At 34.8% G+C, this 23,220-nt stretch overlaps 1 protein-coding gene across 1 annotated transcript; it reads right to left on the bottom strand.

Annotated features, from left to right (window-relative positions):
- Positions 1 to 205: 205 nt before the first annotated feature.
- On the bottom strand, positions 206 to 3,022 carry LOC112766239 (transcription factor bHLH93). Its single transcript, XM_025812137.3, has 4 exons — positions 2,343 to 3,022; positions 1,477 to 1,647; positions 1,198 to 1,365; positions 206 to 490 (listed from the first exon to the last, which is right to left on the bottom strand). Exons 1-4 carry the CDS (start codon positions 2,943 to 2,945, stop codon positions 404 to 406), a joined length of 1,029 nt encoding a protein of 342 aa, XP_025667922.1. The 5' UTR covers positions 2,946 to 3,022; the 3' UTR covers positions 206 to 403.
- Between the last annotated feature and the right edge of the window lie 20,198 nt (positions 3,023 to 23,220).

Genomic DNA, 23,220 nt, shown 5'->3' with positions numbered 1-23,220 from the left:
ACTATTTTTAAACTCATTTAAAAAATATATCTTAAGAATAAAATTAGACACGTTGATATATGATGATATTTGAGTGTGTTTATACATGTCTAGAAAAAAAATTTTATTTTTATTAAAATATGATTGAATACAAAAGACATACGTGTTGAACAAATATTATATCTAAAATGTGTCCGATACGCGAACACACAGAAACTCAAGAAAGTATCCGTAAGACCGTAACTATACTCTTTCTCGTTAATAAATTGTATCACATTATTATTACATCTGCAAAAACATATACAACTCTTGAACCATATGCAAGTTAACTTGTAAATTGTAATTAACCTCATCAAGAAAATATTTTTGCGAAATTCTCAAAAAAAAAAAAAAAAAAAAGGGAAGAAAGAAAGAAAAATATCCCTCACAAGCATCTTCCTCCGTAACCAGCACTTCTAAATAACGCTTGCTTTATATCTTCAGAATTCAGCATTGCCCTTTGCTCCGGTTCCTGTTCTTCAACAAAAACATAACAAATTAATAAAAATACTATTAAGTCACAAGAAATGAAAATGATATTATGCACCCTACATTTCTTTTCTTTTATACGCCTTCTACTTTTTATAATAAAAATTGATGATAAAAAAATAAGGTGAGATAAAAAATTTGTCTTTCATATTATAAAAAAATACTCAAAAAAAAAAAAAGATATTTACATCACTTTTTTTATACACTTTTTTTTACATTTATTTATAGTAAAAAATATTTTTTTATTTTTTTAGATTTAATTACTCTGTTAGTTTCTATAGTTTTATCAAATTTATAATTAGATCCTTATACTTCCTTTTTTTTTTTTCAATTGAGTTACTATATTACTTTTAATTTTGTAATTAAATCTTTAACTATGTAAAAAAATATTAGAATTAACGGAATATTTCTCAACAGAATATTCTTTAAAAAAAATATTCCGTTCATTTTAACGTTTTTGATACGAAAAGAACTTAATTACAAAATTAAAAACAGTGAAGGAACCAATTAAAAAAAATATAAGAATCTAATTATAAATTTTGTGAAACTACAGGGACTAATAGAACAATTAAATTTTTTTTATTGATCTTTTAGTATAAAAAATGAATTGTAAATAAAAGAGATTTACACAAAAATAGTGTATATAAGATGAAAAAAAAAAAAAAAGAAAATTGCAATTAATATATGTACCTCTGAGCAAGAAACGTGCATTGTGAAATCATTGAAACAGCTTATAACACATTGTTGAATGTCAAGGCCTAATGCTTCCAAGGTGTTAACTGTTGAAAGCAACATTCCTGGCTTCCCCGCACAGCAAATCTCAACCCTCGTATTATCCACACCCCTCTCAACCGCAAACTGTTATTTAAAATCAATGCAATCAATTCAACCTTTCATTATATTACTAATCAAAAGGGTATTATTGGAAAAAAGGAAAAAGAAAATTGTTATATTATATTATAATATTACCTTGGGTGAATTTCTAATCAAGATTTCATTTGGTTTAATTACATCTTTGAAAATGCCACCTGCCATGTTTGAATCTTCAACTTTTACAGCTTCTTGTTGCAAATTGTTGATCTTCTCTAGAAGCTCTTTCATGTAATCAATGGTGTCTCCAAGTATTGATGTTCTATCCATCTTTGACATGAGTATTATCAAATAATAAACATAGTTAAATTACGAATAAATCATCATTTTTAACCGTGAATAAACGAAACTAATTTTGTATTCACAAAAAATAATTTTTAGATGATAAAAGAATAATATTTTAAATTTTTTCGTTTTTCATAAATATTGAGTTAATTTTGTTTATCTATAAATAAATTTATCCATATTTTAAAATTTTATAAATAAAAATAATATTTTATTTTTGATTAATTAACGGTGAAAACTTCAACGTGAAGTTATTTTTGAATGAATGACACGTGTTATCATTTGATTTTAAAAAGAAAATCGATTTATTTTATACAAATAATTTAATTAAAAAACCAATTGACTAATTATGATGTTAGATTTTTTTACCGTTATTTTTTTAAAAATCGAATAAATATAATTAATCGAATAAAAAAATAACGGTAAAAAATCTAACATCATAATTAGTTAATTAATTTTTTAATTAAATCATTTATATAAAATAAATCGGTTTTATTTAAACCAAATAGTAACAAGTGTCATCTATCTAAAAACACCTTCATGTGAAGTCGATTGCAGGTAAATTTATGTCTTAAGAAATTTAAGATACCAACGAACTATAAATAACATAATCTTTCCATACTTACGAGGTCGTGGATTCGAGTCTCACTCTTAATGTACGAATACGGTAGAGTACATACCTTACTAATCTTGGGGACAATGGCTCTTAGCATTGAGAGTCTATCATTGAGTCTCTTTCTTCTTCTCCTTTCCGCCATAAGATTCTTGGAGGGTTGACCCACAACCTTCTTTGTTGACCTGCTGTTCTTTCTAATTTCCTTATTTCCCATGACAGAATCTGCGTTGAAAATCGCAGCAGGGGACTCAGAATCACAGCAAGTTACAGTTACTACTGGTTCCACTTTACACCTTGTTGCAGTTTCAATCTCCAAATTCTGAAGCTCCTCTTCTTCCATGAACGACAATGGAGGATAATAAGAATCAAGGTTGCTGCTGGTGTTATTACTGTAGTACGAGGAAGAAGAATAATGATCCATCATCAATGGCGGCGGGGATTGTTCGTCAAACAACAGGGAATCATAGATTTGGTTGAAGAAGTTGTCGTCGTCGTAAATTTGATGAGGAAGAATAAGATCCTGTTGGTAAGAAGAAGAAGAAGAAGAGTTTGGGGGAAAAGAAGAATGAAAAGTGGTGTTGTCATAATTGGTTTCCATTAATGTTTCTCTTCTTAGAGCCATGAGTTCCTCTAAGAAATCATGGTGATCGTCATAGTAGATCTCCATTATTATTATTATTAAAGAATAATTGAAGTGGCTTGAGAGATGAGAATAATGTATGTGGTACTATCACTACTCGCTCAGAATTTATAGGCCAATACACAAAACCTTCTTCATTATTATATGCAATATACTATCTATAAAATGCTGTCCTCTGCATCAATAATAATAATAAGCTACAGAGGAGTGTTAGGGATAGTAATTTTTATGATTTGTAGCCTCCAAATAGTTATCAATAATATTTTTAATGGTATGTAAAATTAGTCACTTTTCTTTTGTTAATTACATGTTCGCCAGAATTTAATAAAGTTGCTGCCTCTAAATTTTTCCAAAGCTACATATATAATCACACGCAAATCTTTATTATATAAAGATAATAGTTAAGATATTTAAGAGCGTTATTATATTAATTTAATTTAATTAAATAAGTTTATTTAATTATTATTTTTATATAAAATTAGTCATTTAATAATATAATAATAACAAATAATTTTAATATATAAACTTTTTTTATGATATTCTAAAAACATATCCTTAAATATACGTTAACAAGAATCTAATAATAATAATAATAATAATAATAATAATGAGAAATTTTTGGGTTAGTAATTTTTAGTATTTTTTGTTATTATTTGATCGGTATAAATATTAAATTATCTTTAACAAATAAATTTTTAATTTATGTGTGTAAATTTTAAAAAATATAAATATAAATTATATTAATTTATATGTGTAAATTCTGATAAATATAAATATAAATTATATATTTTTCGTGTGTAAAATTTCGATGTAAATTATTATAAATTAAATACTGATAAAAGATAATAATATTTATTGATTATGTAATGTTTCTTGATAATAATAATAATAATAATAGGGAAGGACAGAAAATGGAAAATATTTTGATAAATATTTGTTAACATAGTTATTAGTGTAATTTGAGTCAATATATATTATCAATTCACAACTAAACAAATTTAAGTGTAGCACAAAATTCATGTAATTAATAAAATGGTAACAATACACTAACACATGAAGTACTATAATAAGTTAATAATTATGTTTAGATATTATTAATTAATATTAGTGTATTTTTTCATTATTATTTCAATTTTCACATCTGCTATATATATTGATCCATGGAAGCAGGGAGAGGGCTATTTATGTCTTTTTCACCGAAATCTCTACAATCGGAAACAAATTAATTAAACATAATATTATTTAATTGGGCATTTGTGCTGGAAAGTTTGACCCACAGGGTTATGTGGAACCAAAAAGGATGGAGCTACTAGCCTACTACTACTCATTAGTTATTATCAATTTATCATATCACAAAATCATGTCAGGTTCTTTGTATGTTGAAAGCATTGCAATGTGAATTTTGTCCTTCTACCTCTCTTTCTCAAAATTTTTTTCCCTTTGGGTCCCACTTTCCAAATGCTTCCAAAGTTTGGCTTAGCCTCACAAAATTCAAATGAGTTGGTGGTCTTGTTTTGTTCTTTCCGCTACATTACTACAGTACTATTACTACCCTAGATACCATGCATTCAATGTACTTAGTACAAATCGTACATGTAACGGATTTAAATTGGTCGAATAGTTAATTCTCTCGTTTTTTTTAATAAATATTAAAATTTTAAATTTTTTTTATATACGCTATAATTTATTGGTCAACAAACAATTTTTAGGTAGAATTTAAATTCACAATAAATCGTCAGAATTTAAAAAAAAAAGTTACATAGAGTTTAAAAAAAGTTCATATTTCATGTCTCACGTTTTTGTTCTTGTTCTTGTCATGGAAAATGTTTACATTATTACATTCTCAAAAAAAAAAAAAATGTTGGTAAGGATGTCACCGTTGTATTTGCTTAAAGGCGGACTAGAACTCCATAATTTTTTGGTAAATTACATAGATATTTTTTTAAAATATATGATATTGCATTATATATATTACTGATTCATTTATTTTTATGTATAAGTACTGGTTTCCAAAAAACAGAGACAAATAAAAGAAAATTACAAAAATATACCAAAAGCTAATAGCCAATGAAACTCTTTATTATTACACTTAGATTTTTTTAGCATCATGACAAAATAATTAAACTTTTTATGAGTACTAAATATGTATTCATATATAATGGTTGATTATTGTACCTAATTTTTTGTGTTTATATATATAGTATAATTGAGTTTTCAGTTAATATCTAATTTACATATACGTATAGAGTAATAGAATAACAAAAATGTTATTCGTACACTAAAATCAATCACTAAAATTAGTTATTAATGTATTTATGTATAAATATGTATATGTATAGTTTAATTTTATTTTTAATATATATTTATATGTTAACATGTATTTTATATTGATGATTGACTTTGGTGACTAATTTTAATGTACACGTATCATAGTTTTAGAATAAAATTAAAGCATACTACCATATTAGGAAGAATTCAAGTTTTAAGCATAAAGAGAACAATAGTTAGAAGATTAATATTCACTGCAAAAAAAAATTATTTTTAATGATAAATATAATATAACGATCATTATATGTCTTATTTAACTTATGTTTTGTGATAATTATATATTTGCCATTATTAGTATATGTTATAATGACAATTATGTAATTTTTGTGACTATTAAAAATTTTTTTACTAATAATTATATAATTATCGCTAAAATTTTTTAATGACAAAATATAAGACAATTAATGTCTAATTACAAATAAATATATCAATGTCTATTTTTATTATCGTCAAAAACAAAATAAATGATCGCTAAAAATAACCTAAACTTTAAAATATTTTTTTTTAAATAAGGAGCGACATAATAATAATAATAATAATAATAATAATAATAATAATAATAATAATAATAATAATAATAATAATAATAATAATAATAATAATAATGTAGGAATGTGTAACGTCTATGTCATCATAGATATACAACAATTTTCTAGCATACCCTTTTGGCTTATTTTTGGTTTACAACTTATTAATGGCATGTTCCCTATGTATGAAAATTGTTTAAACATCTAAAAATAGAAAAATCAATAGCTGATAATAAGATATTCAATAAACATTAAAGACGGAAAATAATAATTTAAATGTTAGAACGTCAAACCAAAACTAATAATAAATATTTTCTTTATTGTATCTGAGTGTATCCATATAAAGTCACGGATTCCGAACCGTTGGTAAAAGTTTATACTAATGATCTCTTGATGAAGTGCTTTAAAAGCATTGTCATTTTCTTCTTAAGAGCATAGAATTATTGTATCCTGAAATGCCAATAGGTAAATATAAGTCACTTTCTAGTTATCTTCTTCCTGTGAAGAATCTAATTAAGACACATGTACGTGTTAGCATTAATAACAAGCTAATGATATTTTTTGATACCATTATATCGATAAAAAGATATTTTTTTTAATAAAAAGATATTTTTTTATTTTTTAGTGTGTTTATCAAATTTTTAATATTAAAAATTAAAAAAATAAAAAATATTTTTTTGAGAAGTTACAATTTATATTTTTTTTAAAGATTTTTTTTTTTAAAAAATATTTTTTACATAATAAATGAACAAAAAAAATACTTTTATCTTATTTTATCTAAACATAATTAATAGATAAAAATATTTTTTTACATAAGATATCTAAATATAAAATTATTTTTACTTTTGTATAAGATCTTTTAAAAAAATATCATTTAAACATTTTTTTTTCAAGAATGACGCCCAAATAAATCCTATAGCTTAATTAAAATATTACGATCAGTTTCTAAGATGTGTGTTATTAGATTTAATTTATATAATATTGTTTTTATAATTTTGCAAGTTATTTGTTTTTTCGTGTCATTTCTTTTCAATGATTTTCATGATCGACAAAAAGATTTTGCTATGAACAGAGAAACCCTAAAAAGAATTAATAAACTAAAGAAGAAACTGCCTTGCTTTTACTATTGCTAAAGTTTTTCCACAATCAAGTTTGAAATTCAGATAGATACGATGTTTCCTCTTAGAATTTTTCACAGCAATCATGGTTTGAATCAAATATGATCAACCATGCATGCATGGAATATATCAACCATTACCTTCACCAGAACTTGTGAAATTAAAGTTTAGCACAATGATGAGTCAAGCTTGTTTCTAGTGCAAAATTTCATTAAGAATACAATTAAGAAATTATTTATTTATTAATTAATATCAGCTAATTTTTTTAAAAAATTATTTTTAATATCTTAGTAAAAAGAATTATCCGCACGTATACATAGTAAAATGAACATCCTGTGAAGCATATACATGCAAAATCAAACAAATCAAGTAAAATACCAATGATATATCTAAATAGACATCCACTTTAGAATGAAAAGAACTATTCAGTAAAATCAACATCCGATTTAGTTGATAAAAAACAAGTAATGAGACAGCGACGGCAGTGACACAGGATTACGAGAGAGCGGTTGTGACAAAAAAAATCAAAATTATAATTTAACTTAATTAAATTTAAAATTTAATTTTTAAAATTAAATTAACTTTCTTTTTTTAACCTATTGTTTACGTTATTCAAAAAAAGTGTTGTTCTCCTATATTTTCTCATTATTATAACTAACTCAACCAACTGAACTTATTTTTATGAGAAATATTAGAAACCATCAAAATTTATTGTTTTTAGTTATTACTTAGCCATCATTTTAATTCTTTTAGCCAACAACATATTTTATTCTATACTTTTAATTATTAATAACTAACTAATAACTGACCAAAAACAATAAATTCTTATGACCATATTAACATTCCTCTTTCTTTATAGATAATAACAGATTTTTAACATACTTAAGTACTTAACTATTATTACCCTTGATAATAATCATCTTGGCCAACTTAAACAATTCCTCTATTGTCTTTGAAAATTCTATCTAAAATTCTAATTTCTGTTAATGAAAGCGGTCCCCATTTAGATTTGTTGAAATCCCATATTCCTTCACGAACATGGGAACCCGATTACGTGGCTAAAATATATATTAGATATTGAAAGTTTGTTGATATTGATATTCTTGTGATGATGTGCATTTTACTATTATTTTTCCTCCTTCTTTAGGGACTCCTATATTGTTGTGGGATTCTCTTGTATGAAGAACTGTTGAAACAAAATAACTAATCAGTCTATATATCACTATTTTCCGATTGATCTAGCTAGGGAAAAGCAAAATCTTTCGTTTTATTAATTTTATGTGATTATCTTGTCTTGTATTAACATGAAAGATCAGTTTAATTAGTTTTTCTAAGTAACATGTCACTATATATATATATATATATATATATATATATATAGCCGTCGTCCGAATTGTTTGCGAGAAGGTGGGGGTGGTACCTGCAAAACACTCCGATGCTTAAGTCAGTATGGGTCTTAGCAGGTTTAAGTATATTGGGACTTAAGTATACCTGAAGAGTATCAGTGTATTTATAGGTGATGAGCCAATAACTACTGTTGGAGTAGTTTCACTTCTGATAGTGGATAACTGTCCCTTTATCTTAGGATTATTCAGATCTCTCTTTTAGAAGTGGTGAGAGATATTAGGGGTTAATTATAACTCCTCTGGGAATGAAGGGGTTGTCATGCAGCACTTCGGTCTGATTTGTGAAAAGGTCAGTTATGGACAGCTGCATTTTGGGCTTTTTCCGTTTTTGGGCCTGGCTTGTGTTTTGGGCCAGTTATGAACAGTGCCCCTACTTAAGTCCGATCTTTTTGCTTAGGTCAGATTCAAGTGTATGTGAAGTCGGAACCTTTCAGGTCAGTTTTTACATTCTATTCGGGAAACTGACGTGATTTTCAAACTGCAAAACCGACGTGATTTTCAGAATGCCAATCGTTGCTTCTATTGGCTTCCTCTTTGGATACGTGGGATGCGGTTATGTTTGTAACCGTACACGTTATTTAATGGGGGAGGAACTTTTACAGTTTTGCCCTTTGGGTATTTTAAATACTCTTTTCTTTTCTCTTTCTTCCTTTTTCGTCTCTCCATACTCGCGCCCTTTCGTTCTCTCAAGCCTCTCTTTTATCCATCAAACCTCCCAGTGTTGCGATTTCGTTCTTTCTTTACAGACTGTGAAGCATCTGAGAAACTTCTTCGCTGACCTTACCATTCCGTTATTTTTCTTCAACCTTCATCAAGAAAAGAGGTTGGTATCCCCTTCTGCTTTAACTTCTTTCTCTGGCTTTGTAGTGTTTCCACTATTTTTAGAATTTATTGTTGGAATGCGATTTCTGTGTTGATGAACTTGTGCCTGTTGAGGGTTTAAGGTAGCTTTTAATGTGCCTTTGTTGCCGTCTCGCTGTTGTGTTTTCTCATGCATGTTAGGTTGCCCCCATGATCGTTGTGTTTTACTGTGTTTTTCCAAAGATTATGTCTTTTGTGGCTGTTGGTTGCACCCCTTTTTTTTTTTACAAAAAAGAAAGTTTGCCTTGTTTCAGACTTGTTTTGTAATGCTTTCTTTTGTGTAATGTAGGTATCTCCTTCTGTATGTCTCTTCCTATTCCTCCAAATATGTCTTCCAAGGTTCCTGAAGATTTATTGAAATGGGTAGATTCATCTGTTCTCTGTTCCAACCCCATAGTTGATAGTGTTTTTGTAAAGGAACTCCATAAGCATCATAGAATTTGTAGTTCTGGTGAGGATGAGGCAAAATATGAAATAGTAGCCCCTGACTTTGAGGACCGAGTTTGTTTTGGGCGAGCCGTTGAGTCGGAACCCCATTTTATCTTCATGTATGACTGCCTATTTACCCGACTTGGGGTTACCTTCCCTTTTTCCGATTTCAAGATAGAGGTATTATCTCATTAGAGAGTGACTCCTTCCCAACTCCATCCAAATTCTTGGGAATTTCTCAAAATTTATCAACTCGTTAGTTGTGAACTCGGGTTTCCGATCTCTTTGATAATCTTTTTCTACCTCTTCTTCCACTTAACGAAGCCTTTTAGTGCTTCAAACAAATAAAATAAACAACAATGGGTTTTCTTCCGAGCTATCCAAGGCCGGTAGGTGTTTTCTATCTTTGATGAGTCGTTCCACGACTTTAAGAATTTCTTTTTAAATTTCGTGCCGTTGAGGGTCATCATCCCTTTTTTCTGAGTGAGAATGATGAGCCCCGTTTCTACTTATACTTGACAGAGGCAGCCTCTGTTGAAAAATACAATTTGATAGACTTGGACGAGGTGGAGGAGACTGTGGTCGAATTCTTTCGAGAGGCTTGGGGACGGGCTCCAAATCTTGACACAAAAAAGTTCCTTCTCAGGACTCCGAGTTATGTCCATATCGAACTAAGTAGTTTTTGCCACTATGTTATAGATGACATTTTTTTCGACTTGTTTGTTGACGTCTATTTCTTTTTTGTAGAAAAAATGAAAAGTGGTTCCAAGGCTTACCAAAAAGTTCAGAAGGCCAAAAGGAACGCCCGAGCCCGCTACAGGAGAGTAGCAAGTCGGATACCTCTTTTTCGACTAAGTCTGATTCGGGTACCTCTTCTCAGAGCAAGCTAGTAAACCTCTTTCCTCCTCCTTCTCCAGTTCTTACCTCTCCAGTTCCTCCCTTCTCGGAACCAAGTTCTAAGAAGAGGAAGACCTCAGAATCTGGCACCCTTAATATTAATGACGCTGGGTTTGATGGGGTGAAGTTTTGAAAGAAGCACATCCTTCCTCATAGCTTTATTGCTATGGATGATGTTTCTATCAAAAACCACCTCCAGGTCTTAATCCGAGAGGGGATCCGAACTGCTGGAGTATGCTCTACCTTGCTGACAGAGTTAGAGAGGACTCCCCTGAATGCTATTCAGCATTCTTTGGAGGTCCTTCGGACCAAGGTGACAACTCTTCAGAAGGCCGAGAAGGGGTTGGAGGAGGAGAAGGTAAGTATGGAGGCCGAGCTCTTTAAAGCTCGTGATCAGAAAAGGCAATCTGCGGCTTCCTGTACTCTGGCCGAAGGATTGCTGAAGAAAGCTGAGGAGAATTATGTTAGAATTTCGGTAGAACTTGGAGTTGAAGAAGCAGATGGAGCGACTTAGGGAGGATTATGTTTACTTGGAGGAGTCAGTTGCTGAGGGTAAAGAAGAGGTATTTGAAATTTTAAAGAATTAAGTTCGGGTAATTGCTCCCGACTTAGATTTATTCCCTCTGCATCCCGACAAGATTGTGGTCGACAGGAAGATTGTTTCTCCGCCCCGCCATCCTACTGACTTTGAGCTCAAGACTGCTGGGCAATGCTTGGTTGAGTCTCCTCCCCAAGAAGTCGTCGCTCCCGAGGAAATGATGCCGAGTTCCTCCCCTCAGCCAGAAGCCACCCCCACTGAGGAGAACCTTCTGACTTCAACTGAGGAGAACCCTCCGACTTTATCCGCCGATCTTAACTCCTCTCCAGCTAATGATCAGAATCCTTTGATTGTTCCTGCTTAATTCTTTGGTTAAGGCCCGTCTTGTGGGTCCTTTTATAAACACTTCCATTTATATTTTTTACATGCTTTTCTTTTTGCTGACTTTGGTCCTTTGTAAAGGGCTTAACAACTTTTTGCTTTTGCTATTGCTAGTCCTTTTTAATAGGACTTGAATAACTTTTGAGTAGTTATAATTATCTTGAAAAGGTTTCTATATCTGTGAGTTTTCCTTTTGTCTTAGGATCTTTAATATGCTTGCTTGCATGTCGAATAACTCATCTACGGTTTGTGAGGCTTTTATGAAAGCTTTTAATAAGTAACCTTTAACTTAGGGTTTTTAAGGAAGGGTTTTTTGTTTTCCATTACTTAGTGCGAATGCCCAATTTGTTTTGTTATTGAATCGTTTTCATAACTTAGGTTATTTTCGTGATGCATTTTATTCTGCTCGGACGCTTTCCGACTTGTAAATCATTTTGTTCCGAGTTTGTTTGATCGTCATTTATAACCTCTTTATACTGACTTGTACCTCGTCACTTTATCTTGCCGACCATGTAGGACAAACAACAGATTTTCGCGCTTTTTTTAGCTTAATTCAATGCGTATCGTAGGAGATGGTAAAGGAATAAATAGAAAGAGACATTATTATTGATGAAATGTAACTTAAAAAATGCTTTGCTGCCAGGGGATAACTCTATTGTCCCTGGTCTCCACTTTGATGCCTCGTTAAAGCCCCCTTCTGGAAAACCCTTTTTGGGAAAAAATCGTGAAGTCAGAAAAAAGAGTACATCAGGGAGTGAGGTGCGCTACTAGCTATAATATCTCTTCAAATTACATGCATGCCACGACCTTGGGAGCTCGGCTCCGTTCAAGTCGGACACTTTATAATAGCCTTTTCCCAAGACTTCGGATATCTTGTAAGGTCTTTTCCAGTTGGCTGCGAGCTTCCCTTCGCCTGACTTGTTTACCCCGATATCATTTCTTATCAGGACTAGGTCTCTTGTGGTGAAGTTCCTTCGTAATACCTTTTTGTTGTATCTGGCCGACATCCTTTGCTTCAGCGCTGTTTCTCTTATCTGGGCTTGTTCTTGGACTTCTAAGAGGAGTTCGAGTTCTTCTTTACGGGCTTGGACATTTCCGACCTCATCATAATATCTTACCCTTGGACTTTGTTCATTGACCTCTACTGGGATCATGGCTTTTATTCCGTCTGCAAGTTGGAAAGGTGTTTCTCCAGTCGTAGAATGAGGTATTGTTCGGTAAGCCCATAGTACTTGCGGGAGCTCTTCTACCCAAGCTCCCTTTGCATCCTACAGCCTTTTCTTTAACCTAGCTAATATGACTTTATTGGCTGCTTCAGCTTGTCCATTAGCTTGGGAATATTCTATCGATGTGTAGCGGTGGCAGTGGGGCGGGTAGGGACGGGTTTTTGCCCTACCCGACCCCGCCCCACTATCCTTGCATTTCACTACTACCCGCTCCACTCCTACCCGCGGGTAGTAGGTTACTCTACCCTAACCTACCCCCACGGGTACTCGCTCGGCCCCTACCCGCCTCTATAAAAATTAAATGACATTTTAATTTTTACACATTCATATATAAATTAAGATACAAACTGAAAATTCATAACTAAATTAAAATACAAACATAAGATTCATACAATGTCAAATAATTTGAAATTGAAAAAAGTTTATACAATGTCAAATAACTAAATTAAAATACAAACATAAAGAAATTACATCATAAAAATATTAAAAAGTCTTCAATCCTTATTCTTTATCACTATCCACATCTTCATCATCATTAAAGGTTTGAAAGTCAAGATTCAAACCTAAAAATCAAAAGAGATAGCAATTAATAAACTAATTACTATTATGTAAAAAATTAACATAAATAAATATTAAGTAATATATCACTTTTATTCCCTAAAGCTGCCCACAACCAACTTTTGCTACACATTAAAGCTTCAATTATGCTTTCTTTGAGCATTCCGCAATGAGGAGAAATTACACGACCACTTGTACTAAAAGCAGATTCAGAAGCAATAGTGGATACCGGAATGACATATATATCCTTGGCTATTTTTGCTAAAACTTTAAATTTTATTTGATTGTTCTTCCACCATTTCAAAACATTAAAGTTAAGATCATTTTGAAGATGAATTTCCTCCTCAAGATAATGATCAAACTCAACATTTACACATGAATCCTTGTCATTTTTCTTCTTTTAAGATACTCCATATAATCATCACCCCTAAATATGCTTGTATTTCCACTTTCATCAACTTCTTTTGTACCAACATGTGACACATCGAAACTCATTTTTTGATTGTATTCATTAAACAAGTCATTACACAACTGATGAATTCTGTCAACTTGCTTGAAACATTCTATTGGATTTGGATACATTTTTTCAGATTGAAACTCAACCCCAACTATCTTGTACCTAGGATCTAAAACAGCAGCAATACCCATAATGCCATGAATCTCATCCTAATACTTCTCAAATTTTTTCTTCATGCTAGATGCCATATTAGCAATTAAAGAATTACTAGAAAGTTGTCATTCATCCAATGAGACTTTTATTTTACAAACCAGAGTAAAGTAAAGATTGGCTGTCGGAAATTTAGAACCAGAAAACAGTTGAGTAACATCATAAAACAACTTCAATCTATCACATATTTCCTTGGCAAGTTTCCACTCTTCATTACTTGGCACAATTTTATATTGGGGTTCCTTCTGCCTTAACCTAGGAAAGACAACTCTATACAACAATGCAATTTCTAACATCGAATAAGTTGAGTTCCACATAGTCAGACAATCAAGAACCAATTTCTTAGTAAATGGAATCGTTGTTTTAGCACACTAGCTCACAAAAATTTCGTTCCTTTTCTGCGTTGCAGTCCAATACAATACACTACTGCGAATCTTTTCAATACTTTCCTTAACTATACTCAAACTATCCTTCACAATCAAATTCAATATATGAGCACAACAACGCATATGCAATAATTTACCCCCCAACATCAAGAATGAAGAATCTAGACGCCCCAACAATTCATCTATCATAGCATCATTAGTAGAACAATTATCCAATGTAACAGTAGACAGTTTTCTATCAACGTTCTATTCTAACAATATTTTCATCAATGTTTGAGTAAGAACTTCACTTGTATGGGGACAAAAAACATAACAAAAGCTGAAAAATAGAACAAACATGCATGCGTTTTAGATTAACGAAGCTCAACACAATGTATAAAAGTTTATGAAGTTTTTGAAGTATCTCAATAGGCGCATTTACAACTTTCACGAACTATCGATATAGTGAGCTGTGACAACCATGTAACCTTTTTCTTGATTGGAAGTCTACATGTCGCTAGTTATTGCAACTCTACTATCATTTTTATCTAGTTGAAGAGTTAACTTCAGCTTCTCATCCCCAAACATCTTCAAGATGTCTTTCCTAACCGTGTTGCGACTAAGCATTTTAAATGTTGGTTGCATTGATGCAAACGCTCGCCTCAGTCCATGGTGGTCCAAACAACTCAAAGGATACTCATGTAGGACAATCATTTCGTCGATACACTTTCTTGTCTTTGAAGGGACAAACACAAAGCCATCTTCATTTACTTTTTGCCCTTGTGCTTGCTTTGCTAGTGATTCAACAATTGATGATTGCCTTGGGTTCGCCACTTTTATTTTCTTACAATATCGATCCACATGGTTTCTTAATGACTTGGTACCAATCTTCGGATTTGCATTAAGCACACTCTTGCAAAATTTGCATTTTGCCTTCCATTCACCTTCAACTTTTAAACGATCAAAATACTCCCAATAAGCACTCTTAATATTAGTCTTATTATTACCTTCAACAGGAGTTGATCCTTCTGAATTTGAGGCATTATTATCCATTGGTTGTGGAGTTTCTGAAGTTGGATTAGCATTACTCTGAACTTCAATTTCATTATCGATAGGAGTAACATTATTGTTTTGTGTGTCTTCTCTAACATTACTAGCCATAAAATTATCTTAACAAACCTACATTGAAAACACAAAGTATATAAACTAGAGATATATAAGTGTGGAGAATAATAAAGAGATCAGATAACTAGAGAGCATAAATAAAATATAATGGTCCTTTTTGTATTGATTAAAATAAACCTCATTATATATATATACACACTAATACTCAATGACAATTACAAATTCTTGTCCAAAATTCAATAAACCAGAACATCAGTAAAGGCAAAATCATAACAAGGGCAAAATCATATAAAGTATTTTCATTATATAAACTAAACAAAAGTTAACATAGAAATTGAACTGAACAGCACAAATTCCATCACTTTGTCTGAATCTTCACATATACTCAATTTTCACATCAAAATTCAAATTGACACTCAAAAAGTAAAGCCCACCCAAATACTTAAAAACATCAAAAGTTTAAAATTTTAACCCCATCAAGCCCGTAAGTTGCTAACTTTGAGCAGAAAAATAACAAATTGAGTAAATGATATTAAAGGAAAATGCAGAAATAAATCTAGTAACAGCTCTTTTTTCTTCAATTTGCAGTGGTTAAAGTGTGAAACTCACATCCCATTTGAAACGAAAATTTCAAACAAAAAACAAAGACACACACTTACCAATTGAAAACAAAAATAGTTTGGTGTCTGAGTTATTGACCAAAACGCAGCAGTGTAAAAGGGACGGCTCAAAAATTTTTCAGACACAAAATTTCAATCACAACAAGAGGAAACAATAAAAAAATACAAAACTAAATTTAATGTAAAAAAAAAAATATGATAAATGAACAATCTCCGGTCAAACTCTAACCAGAACTATGAAATTAAAAATAATTGAAGTTACAGATATAATTTCTTCTTCGGCAACTATTCTTCGGCTTTGGGATGATTTGGGAAATGCTGAGGTACATATATCTTTTGTAATAATGCCATATATAATAATTAATTTGGCAAGCAATCGTATACACATACAGTTACTACTTTATAGCCACAAAAAATTCTTCATCTAAAAAAAATTATACTCATATATGCAATATGTGAAGGAAAAAAAAATTGGTACGACTAAAATGACTATTACAATAAAAAATTGATTATACTAACTAGTTAAAAAATTAATTTTTCATATTTTATCTCATGCATATATATTTCATGCTTCATACATATTAAGCTTCTTGGATGTTGATTTGATCTGATCAAAGAGGGTAGCGCAGAGACGGGGGAAACTTACCAAAGACGGCGACAAAGAGGGCAGCGCAGCACACCGACGAAAGGGCCACCGAGTTACCAGAAGAGGAAGAAGGAGACAAAGAGGGCAACGCAGCACAGCAACGAAGGGGCTTGGTAGGACGGAAGAGTAGCGACGACGACAGGCTCGGCGGAAGGCTCAACGGCACAGTGAAGGTGACCAGATCTGAGCTTCACTGTGGAGAAGAGGAAGTGACTTTTGTTCTCTCTTCTCAGCTAGGGTTAGGGGTTAAGGGGACAAGTTAATGAGTATGAGGGCATTGGCTGTGAGGATTAGGAACCCTAAAAACTTAAAATTGTGTATAGATATATGTACTCCGGGGCGGGTATGGGCGAGTTTAGCCTGACCCCGATCCCGTCCCGTCCCGCTCAGCCACCCGCCCCGATTAAAATCCACCCCGCTCCAGGTCGGGTTTAAACCCGCCCTGACTGGGTTGGGGCGGGTTATAATTAGGTACCCGCGGGTTCGGGTACTCCTGCCACCCCTACCGATGTGAACTAGTGCTTGATCTTCATACTTGCTACTAAATTCCTGAATGTAGAGTCGGTGAACTGTGTACCATTATTTGTGGTAATGGAGTGGAAAACTCCGAACCGAGTAATGATATTCTTATATAGGAACTTTCAACTTCTTTGAGCTGTGATAGTAGCTGGTGGTTCTCCTTCTATCCATTTAGTGAAGTAATCCACTTCCACAATTAGGTACTTGACTTGTCCAGGGGCTTGGGAAAAGAGTCCGAGTAGGTCCAACTCCCATTTCACAAAAGGCCATGGCGAGGTTATACCGATGAGCTCTGCAGGTGGAGCGATGTAGAAGTTGGCATGCATCTAACAAGGCGGACACTTTCTGACAAAGTCAGTCGCGTCCTTTTGCAAAGTCGGCCAGAAAAATCTAGCTCGGACCACCTTCCTAGCCAGAGATCGTGCTTCGAGATGGTTTCCACATATGCCATTATGTATTTCCTCCAAAACCTCTTCAGTTCTGCAAGTTGGTACACATTTCAACAATGGTGTGGATATTCCCCTTCTATAAAGAACATTCTGTACTAAAGTGTAGTTCCGTGCTTCCCTCCAAATTCTCTTGGCTTCCTTTTGTTCCTCAGGAAGGATGTCGAATTTTAAATATTCGATAAAGGGAGTCATCTATCTGAGGTTTAAGCCAGAAATAGATAGAACGCCTGATTTGTTATTTGCCTTGATAACGGATGGATCTTTGAGGATTTCTTGTATCAGACTTCTGTTATTTCTTCCAGGCTTGGTACTTGCCAATTTAGAAAGGGTATCTGTTCGGCTATTAAGTTCCCGAGTTATATGTCGAACCTCAGTATCATTGAATTGTTAAAGATGTACAAGCATTTTTTGTAAGTATCTCTTCATATTAGGATCCTTTGCTTGGTACTCTCCATTGATTTGTGAGGTTACTACCTAAGAATTACTGAAGATTATTACTTTAGTCGCCCCAACTTCTTTGGCGAGTTTCAGTCCTGCAATCAGGGCTTTGTACTCTACCTGGTTGTTGGAAGCAGGGAACTCAAACTTCAAGAAAACTTCTATTTGAGTTCCTTCTTCATTGACCAATATTATGCCTGCTCCACTTCCGACCTTATTAGAGGACCCATCTACATAGAGTTCCCAAGTGGTGGAGGTTTCAATCTGATCGCCTGTATACTCTGCGACAAAGTCGGTGAGGCATTGAACTTTTATGGCTATTCGAGTTTTGTATCTCAAGTTGAAATCGGATAGTTCTATATCCCATGGTACCATCTGACCTGCTATGTCTGTCTTCTGGAGTATCTGCTTCATAGGTTGATTTGTCCGGACTCTTATGGTGTGTGCCTGGAAGTAAGGTCGGAGTCTCCTAGATGCCACGATTAAGGCGTATGCAAATTTTTTTATTTTTTGATATCTTAACACTGTCCCTTGTAAGACTTTGCTAGCAAAATAAATGGGATGCTGACCGACCTCATCTTCTCGTAGCAATGCTGATGCTACCGACTTTTCAGCAACAACTAGGTATAACACCAGCTCTTCTCCCGCTTCTGCTCAGGTAAGGATGGGTGGTTCACTTAAGAATTTTTTGAATTCCTGAAAGGAATCTTCACATTCAGAGGTCCACTCAAATTGACATCCTTTTTTAAGTAGTGAAAAAAGTGACAAGGATCTCAAGGCTGATCCTGCCAAAAATCTGGACAATGCTGCAAGTCGGCCATTCAGTTGTTGGACTTCTTTTAAACAAGTCGGACTCCTCATTTCTAAGATTGCTCTACACTTGTTGGGGTTAGCCTCAATCCCCCTTTGTGTGAGCATAAAACCCAAGAATTTTCTGCCTCTACTGCAAAAGTGCATTTGGGGGGATTTAGTCTCATCACATGTCTTTTGATGGTGCCGAAGACTTGTGAGAGGTCGGATAGGAGACTGGCCTCATCTTTGGTTTTTACTAACATGTCGTCCACATATACCTCCATTAAGTTTCCGAGGTGAGGTGCAAACATTTTGTTCATCAACCTTTGATATGTGGCCCCTGCATTTTTTAATCCAAAAGACATGACCACATAACAGTAATTTGCTCTGGGTGTGATGAACGAGGTCTTCTCCTAGTTTGACTTGTGCATCAGAATTTGATTATATCCCGAGTAGGTATCCATGAATGATAGGTACTGGTATCCTGAGGAGGAATCTACCAAAGCATCAATATTGGGCAGGGGATATGGGTCCTTCGGATAGGCTTTATTGAGGTCGGTGTAATTGACACACATCCTACATTTCCCATTTTCCTTTTTTACCAGCACCACATTTGCTTACCATGTCGGATACTTGACCTCCCTGATGAACCCGGCTTCAAGTAGAGCTTGAACTTGTTCTTCGACCACTTGAGCTTGCTCTGGCCCGAGCTTACGATGCCTTTATTGAATAGGTCAGGATTCGGGATAGACTACCAGGTTGTGCGTCATGAGTTCGGGGTCTATTCTGGGCATATCGGCAGCCTTCCAAGCGAAGAGGTCGGAATTCTCCTATAGCAGTTTTACAAGTTGTCTCTTCAAATCTATTCTTATGTTAACTCCTATGTTGGTATTTTTTCCGACTTCCTCCCCGATTTGTACTTCTTATGTCTTTCCTATGATCTGTGGTCGTAGCTCTTCTTTTTCTTGGACTCCTCCGAACTCAATGGCATTGACTTCTTTACCTTTACCTCGCAAGTTTAATTTTTCATTGTAACATTTTCTTGCCAGTTTTTTATCTCCCTTGATGGTAGCAATTTCCTCCTGTGTTGGGAATTTCATGCAGAGGTGAGGGGTAGAAACAACAGCTCCCAACCGATTCAGTGTTGTCCTGCCAATTAGGGCATTGTAGGCTGATGCCACGTCTACAACAATGTAGTCAATACTTATGATTTTTGACTTCAATCCCTTTCCAAAAGTAGTATATAGGAAAATGAATCTTAGCGGTTTAATTGGTGTATCTCCCAACCCAAAAATAGTATCCGGGTAGGACTTTAATTCCTTTTCTTCCAGTCCTAACATATCGAATGTAGGCTTAAACAGTATGTCGATTGAGCTCCCTTGGTCCACCAAAGTTCTATGCAAATTTGCATTAGCAAGTATCATAGTGATTACCACGGGATCATCATGCTCCTATGCAATTTCCTATGCGTCCTCTTTTGTAAAAGAGATGATAGGGAGATCGAAAGTCTTTTCTCCCATGTAGTAGACCTCTTTCAAGTATCTCTTTCGAGATGATTTGGTCACTCCTCTGCCAGCAAAACTCCTGCTATCATGTGGACATGTCGTTCCAGAGTTTGTGGGGGCTGACCTCTTTGGTTGACTTCTTCGTTGTCTCTCTTTCTTTTTCCATGACCGTCTGACCTTTTTATGAGATATCTATCTAACCGACCTTTCCTGGCCAGTTTTTCTATCACATTTTTCAAGTCGTAACAATTATTTGTAGAGTGCCCATATAGCTTATGATACTCACAATACTCATTGCGGCTCCCCCCTTTTTATTCTTGATCGGACGCCAGGGGGAGAGCTTCTCGGTGTGACAGATTTTCCTGTAGACATCTGCGAGAGAAACTCGTAGCGGGGTATAATTGTGATACCTCCTAGGCTTCTCCGAGTTGTATTCTTCTTTCTTCTTAGGCTCTTTTTCTTTTTCCTGTGCTTGGTGAGGGTTTTTTAGTCGTCAGTTTGGTTCTCACAGCCTGGCGTTTTCTTCTATATTGATGTACTTTTTAGCTCATTCTTGTACATCACTCAATGAAGACAGGTGTCTCTTTGAGATAGACTGGAAAAATGGGCCTTCTCGGAGACCATTGACTAGTCCCATTATTATTGTCTCAGTGGGTAAGTTCTGGATTTTCAAACACGCATTGTTAAATCTCTCCATGTAGTCTCTGAGGGACTCGCCGACCTCCTATTTGACTCTGAGTAGACTGGGAGCGTGCTTGACTTTATCCTTCTGGATTGAAAATCGCGCAAGGAATTTTCGTCCAAGGTCGTCGAAACTGGTAACCGACCTAAGTGGCAAGCTGTCGAACCACTTCATGGCCGACTTCGTCAAAGTTGTCGGGAAGGCCTTGTAGCGTGTTGCATCTGAGGCGTCATCCAAGTACATCCGACTTTTGAAATTGCTTAGGTGATGTCTCGGGTCGGTTGTCCCGTCATACAAATGCATGTCTGAGCTTTTGAAGTTTCTATGAACTCTATCCCGCATGATATCTTCTGTGAAAGGATCTTCTCCTCCTAACGGGTGTCCTCTCAAGTTGTACGTGACTTCCTACCTTGGATGTTGGATTCTAACTTCGAGATCTTTTCCTCCAACTCTCTTCGTCGCTTGATTTCTCTTCTCAAATTTCTTTCCGCCTTTCGCTGTCGTTCTAGCTCCTGCTCTAGTTGCTCAAGTCGGTCATGATATCTGTGTAGTAGTCCCATGAAGTCAGTAGAATGGGGTTCTTCTTCCGCTTTCGGGTGACGAACTTTGGAGGGGATCCTTCTGTGGTGATGATCACTCGAGGTACCTTCCCCATGTGGTTCTTCCGTTCTTGGAGGAGGTACCACAAGGGCTTGATCGTTGTTGACCACGTCTTGGTATTCTGGTTCTAATTTAGACGCTGTGCGTCCGTCTTCATAGTGATCATCCACCATGGAGTGTCAATTCCCAGGTCCCCGGTACTGGCACCAATGTTTTGAGGGTTACCTAAAACTGAATTGTCTTTGGGATCGTAAGTGAGGCCCAAATTCTCAATGAAGCAGATTCCGACTTAGATTACGTATAGTAGCCATCGTCTGAGTTGTTTGCGAGGAGGTGGGGTGGTACATACAAAATATTCCGATGTTTAAGTCAGCAAGAGTCGTAGCAGGTTTAAGTGTATTGGGACTTAAGTATACTTGAAGAGTATCAGTGTATTTATAGGTGATGAGCCAATAACCACCGTTGGAGTAGTTCCACTTCTGATGGTAAATAACCGTTTCTTTATTTTAAGGTTGTTGTGATCTCTATTTTATTAGGAACTAGTTATAACTCCTCTAAAAATAAAAGGGTTGTCATACAGCATTTCAATCTGACCTGTGAAAAGATCAGTTATGGACAATTTCATTTTAGATTTTTTCTATTTTTGAGACTGGCTTGTGTTTTATGATGATGTGCATTTTACTATTATTTTTCCTCCTCCTTTAGGGACTGCTATATTGCTGTGGGATTCTCTTGTATTGGAAGAAGAACTGTTGAAACAAAATAACTAATCAGTCTATATATCACTATTTTTCGATTGATTTAGCTAGGGAAAAGCAAAATCATTTCGTTTTATTAATTTTATGTGATTATCTTGTCTTCTATTAACATGAACAATCGGTTTAATTAGTTTTTCTAAGTAACATGTAACTTGTTACGGCCTGGCCCAAACCCTCCACGGGTTGACCCGGCCCGAGCGCCACCCGACCCGAACAGTCAAGGATAAGGCGCCCCGCAACCGATCCAGACACGTGTCCCAGACAACTCACTCACAGCTGTGGGAGAACGTCTCGGAGGAGGTGGGCTTGTCCTTGTAGGGCCCACCTCTGACACAGTATATAAGGGGAAGGTTTTACCTTTCCCCCAAGGTATGTCACACATCATATTACCCCCTTTTTTCGCCTGCACATTACCGACTAGAGCGTCGGAGTGTCTTTGTAGGTGACACCCCCCCTCTCCACAAGAAGTGCTCGGGACCCCGCCAACACCAGACTGGCAGTTCACGACGAGACGAGACCCCCATCTCCAACCAGGATACCAACCCGATCTGTCCGGTACCCGACCAACCGAACATTGGCGCCATCTGTAGGGATCGTCCATGGACTTCGTGCTGGTCCAAGGTGGAACAGGCCGCGAGACCGAGCCCGGAGAGGACGCCGCTGCGACCACTTCCCATCAGCGTGTAAGATCCCCTCCGAGGCACACAACACAAGGAGTCATTCCCACTCTCACTCTAGGAGCCATTCCAGACGCACACCCAGTCCCCAAGCGGAGTCCGAGAGCGCTGGGGAAAAGGGACGCGCGAGAAGACGCCGTGACCCCGTCATTTATGCCAGGCATGAGAGGCGGCGTACTACAGATCGTGA

Source organism: Arachis hypogaea, chromosome 17 (genome assembly GCF_003086295.3).
Source record: "Arachis hypogaea cultivar Tifrunner chromosome 17, arahy.Tifrunner.gnm2.J5K5, whole genome shotgun sequence".
In the NCBI taxonomy this organism is placed as follows: Eukaryota; Viridiplantae; Streptophyta; class Magnoliopsida; order Fabales; family Fabaceae; genus Arachis; species Arachis hypogaea.
Note: the sequence above shows the minus strand (reverse complement) of the source record. Positions and strands in the feature narration are given on the sequence as shown.

Bases quoted from the DNA above. Each gene is read 5' to 3' on its own strand.
- LOC112766239 (XM_025812137.3), bottom strand. From the start codon at position 2,945: ATGGAGATCTACTATGACGATCACCATGATTTCTTAGAGGAACTCATG. The intron at 1,648-2,342 runs GTATGTACTCTA...CTCATGTCAAAG, and splicing joins TTGTCCCCAAGATTAGTAAG to ATGGATAGAACATCAATACT. The intron at 1,366-1,476 runs GTAATATTATAA...TTTAAATAACAG, and splicing joins TGATTAGAAATTCACCCAAG to TTTGCGGTTGAGAGGGGTGT.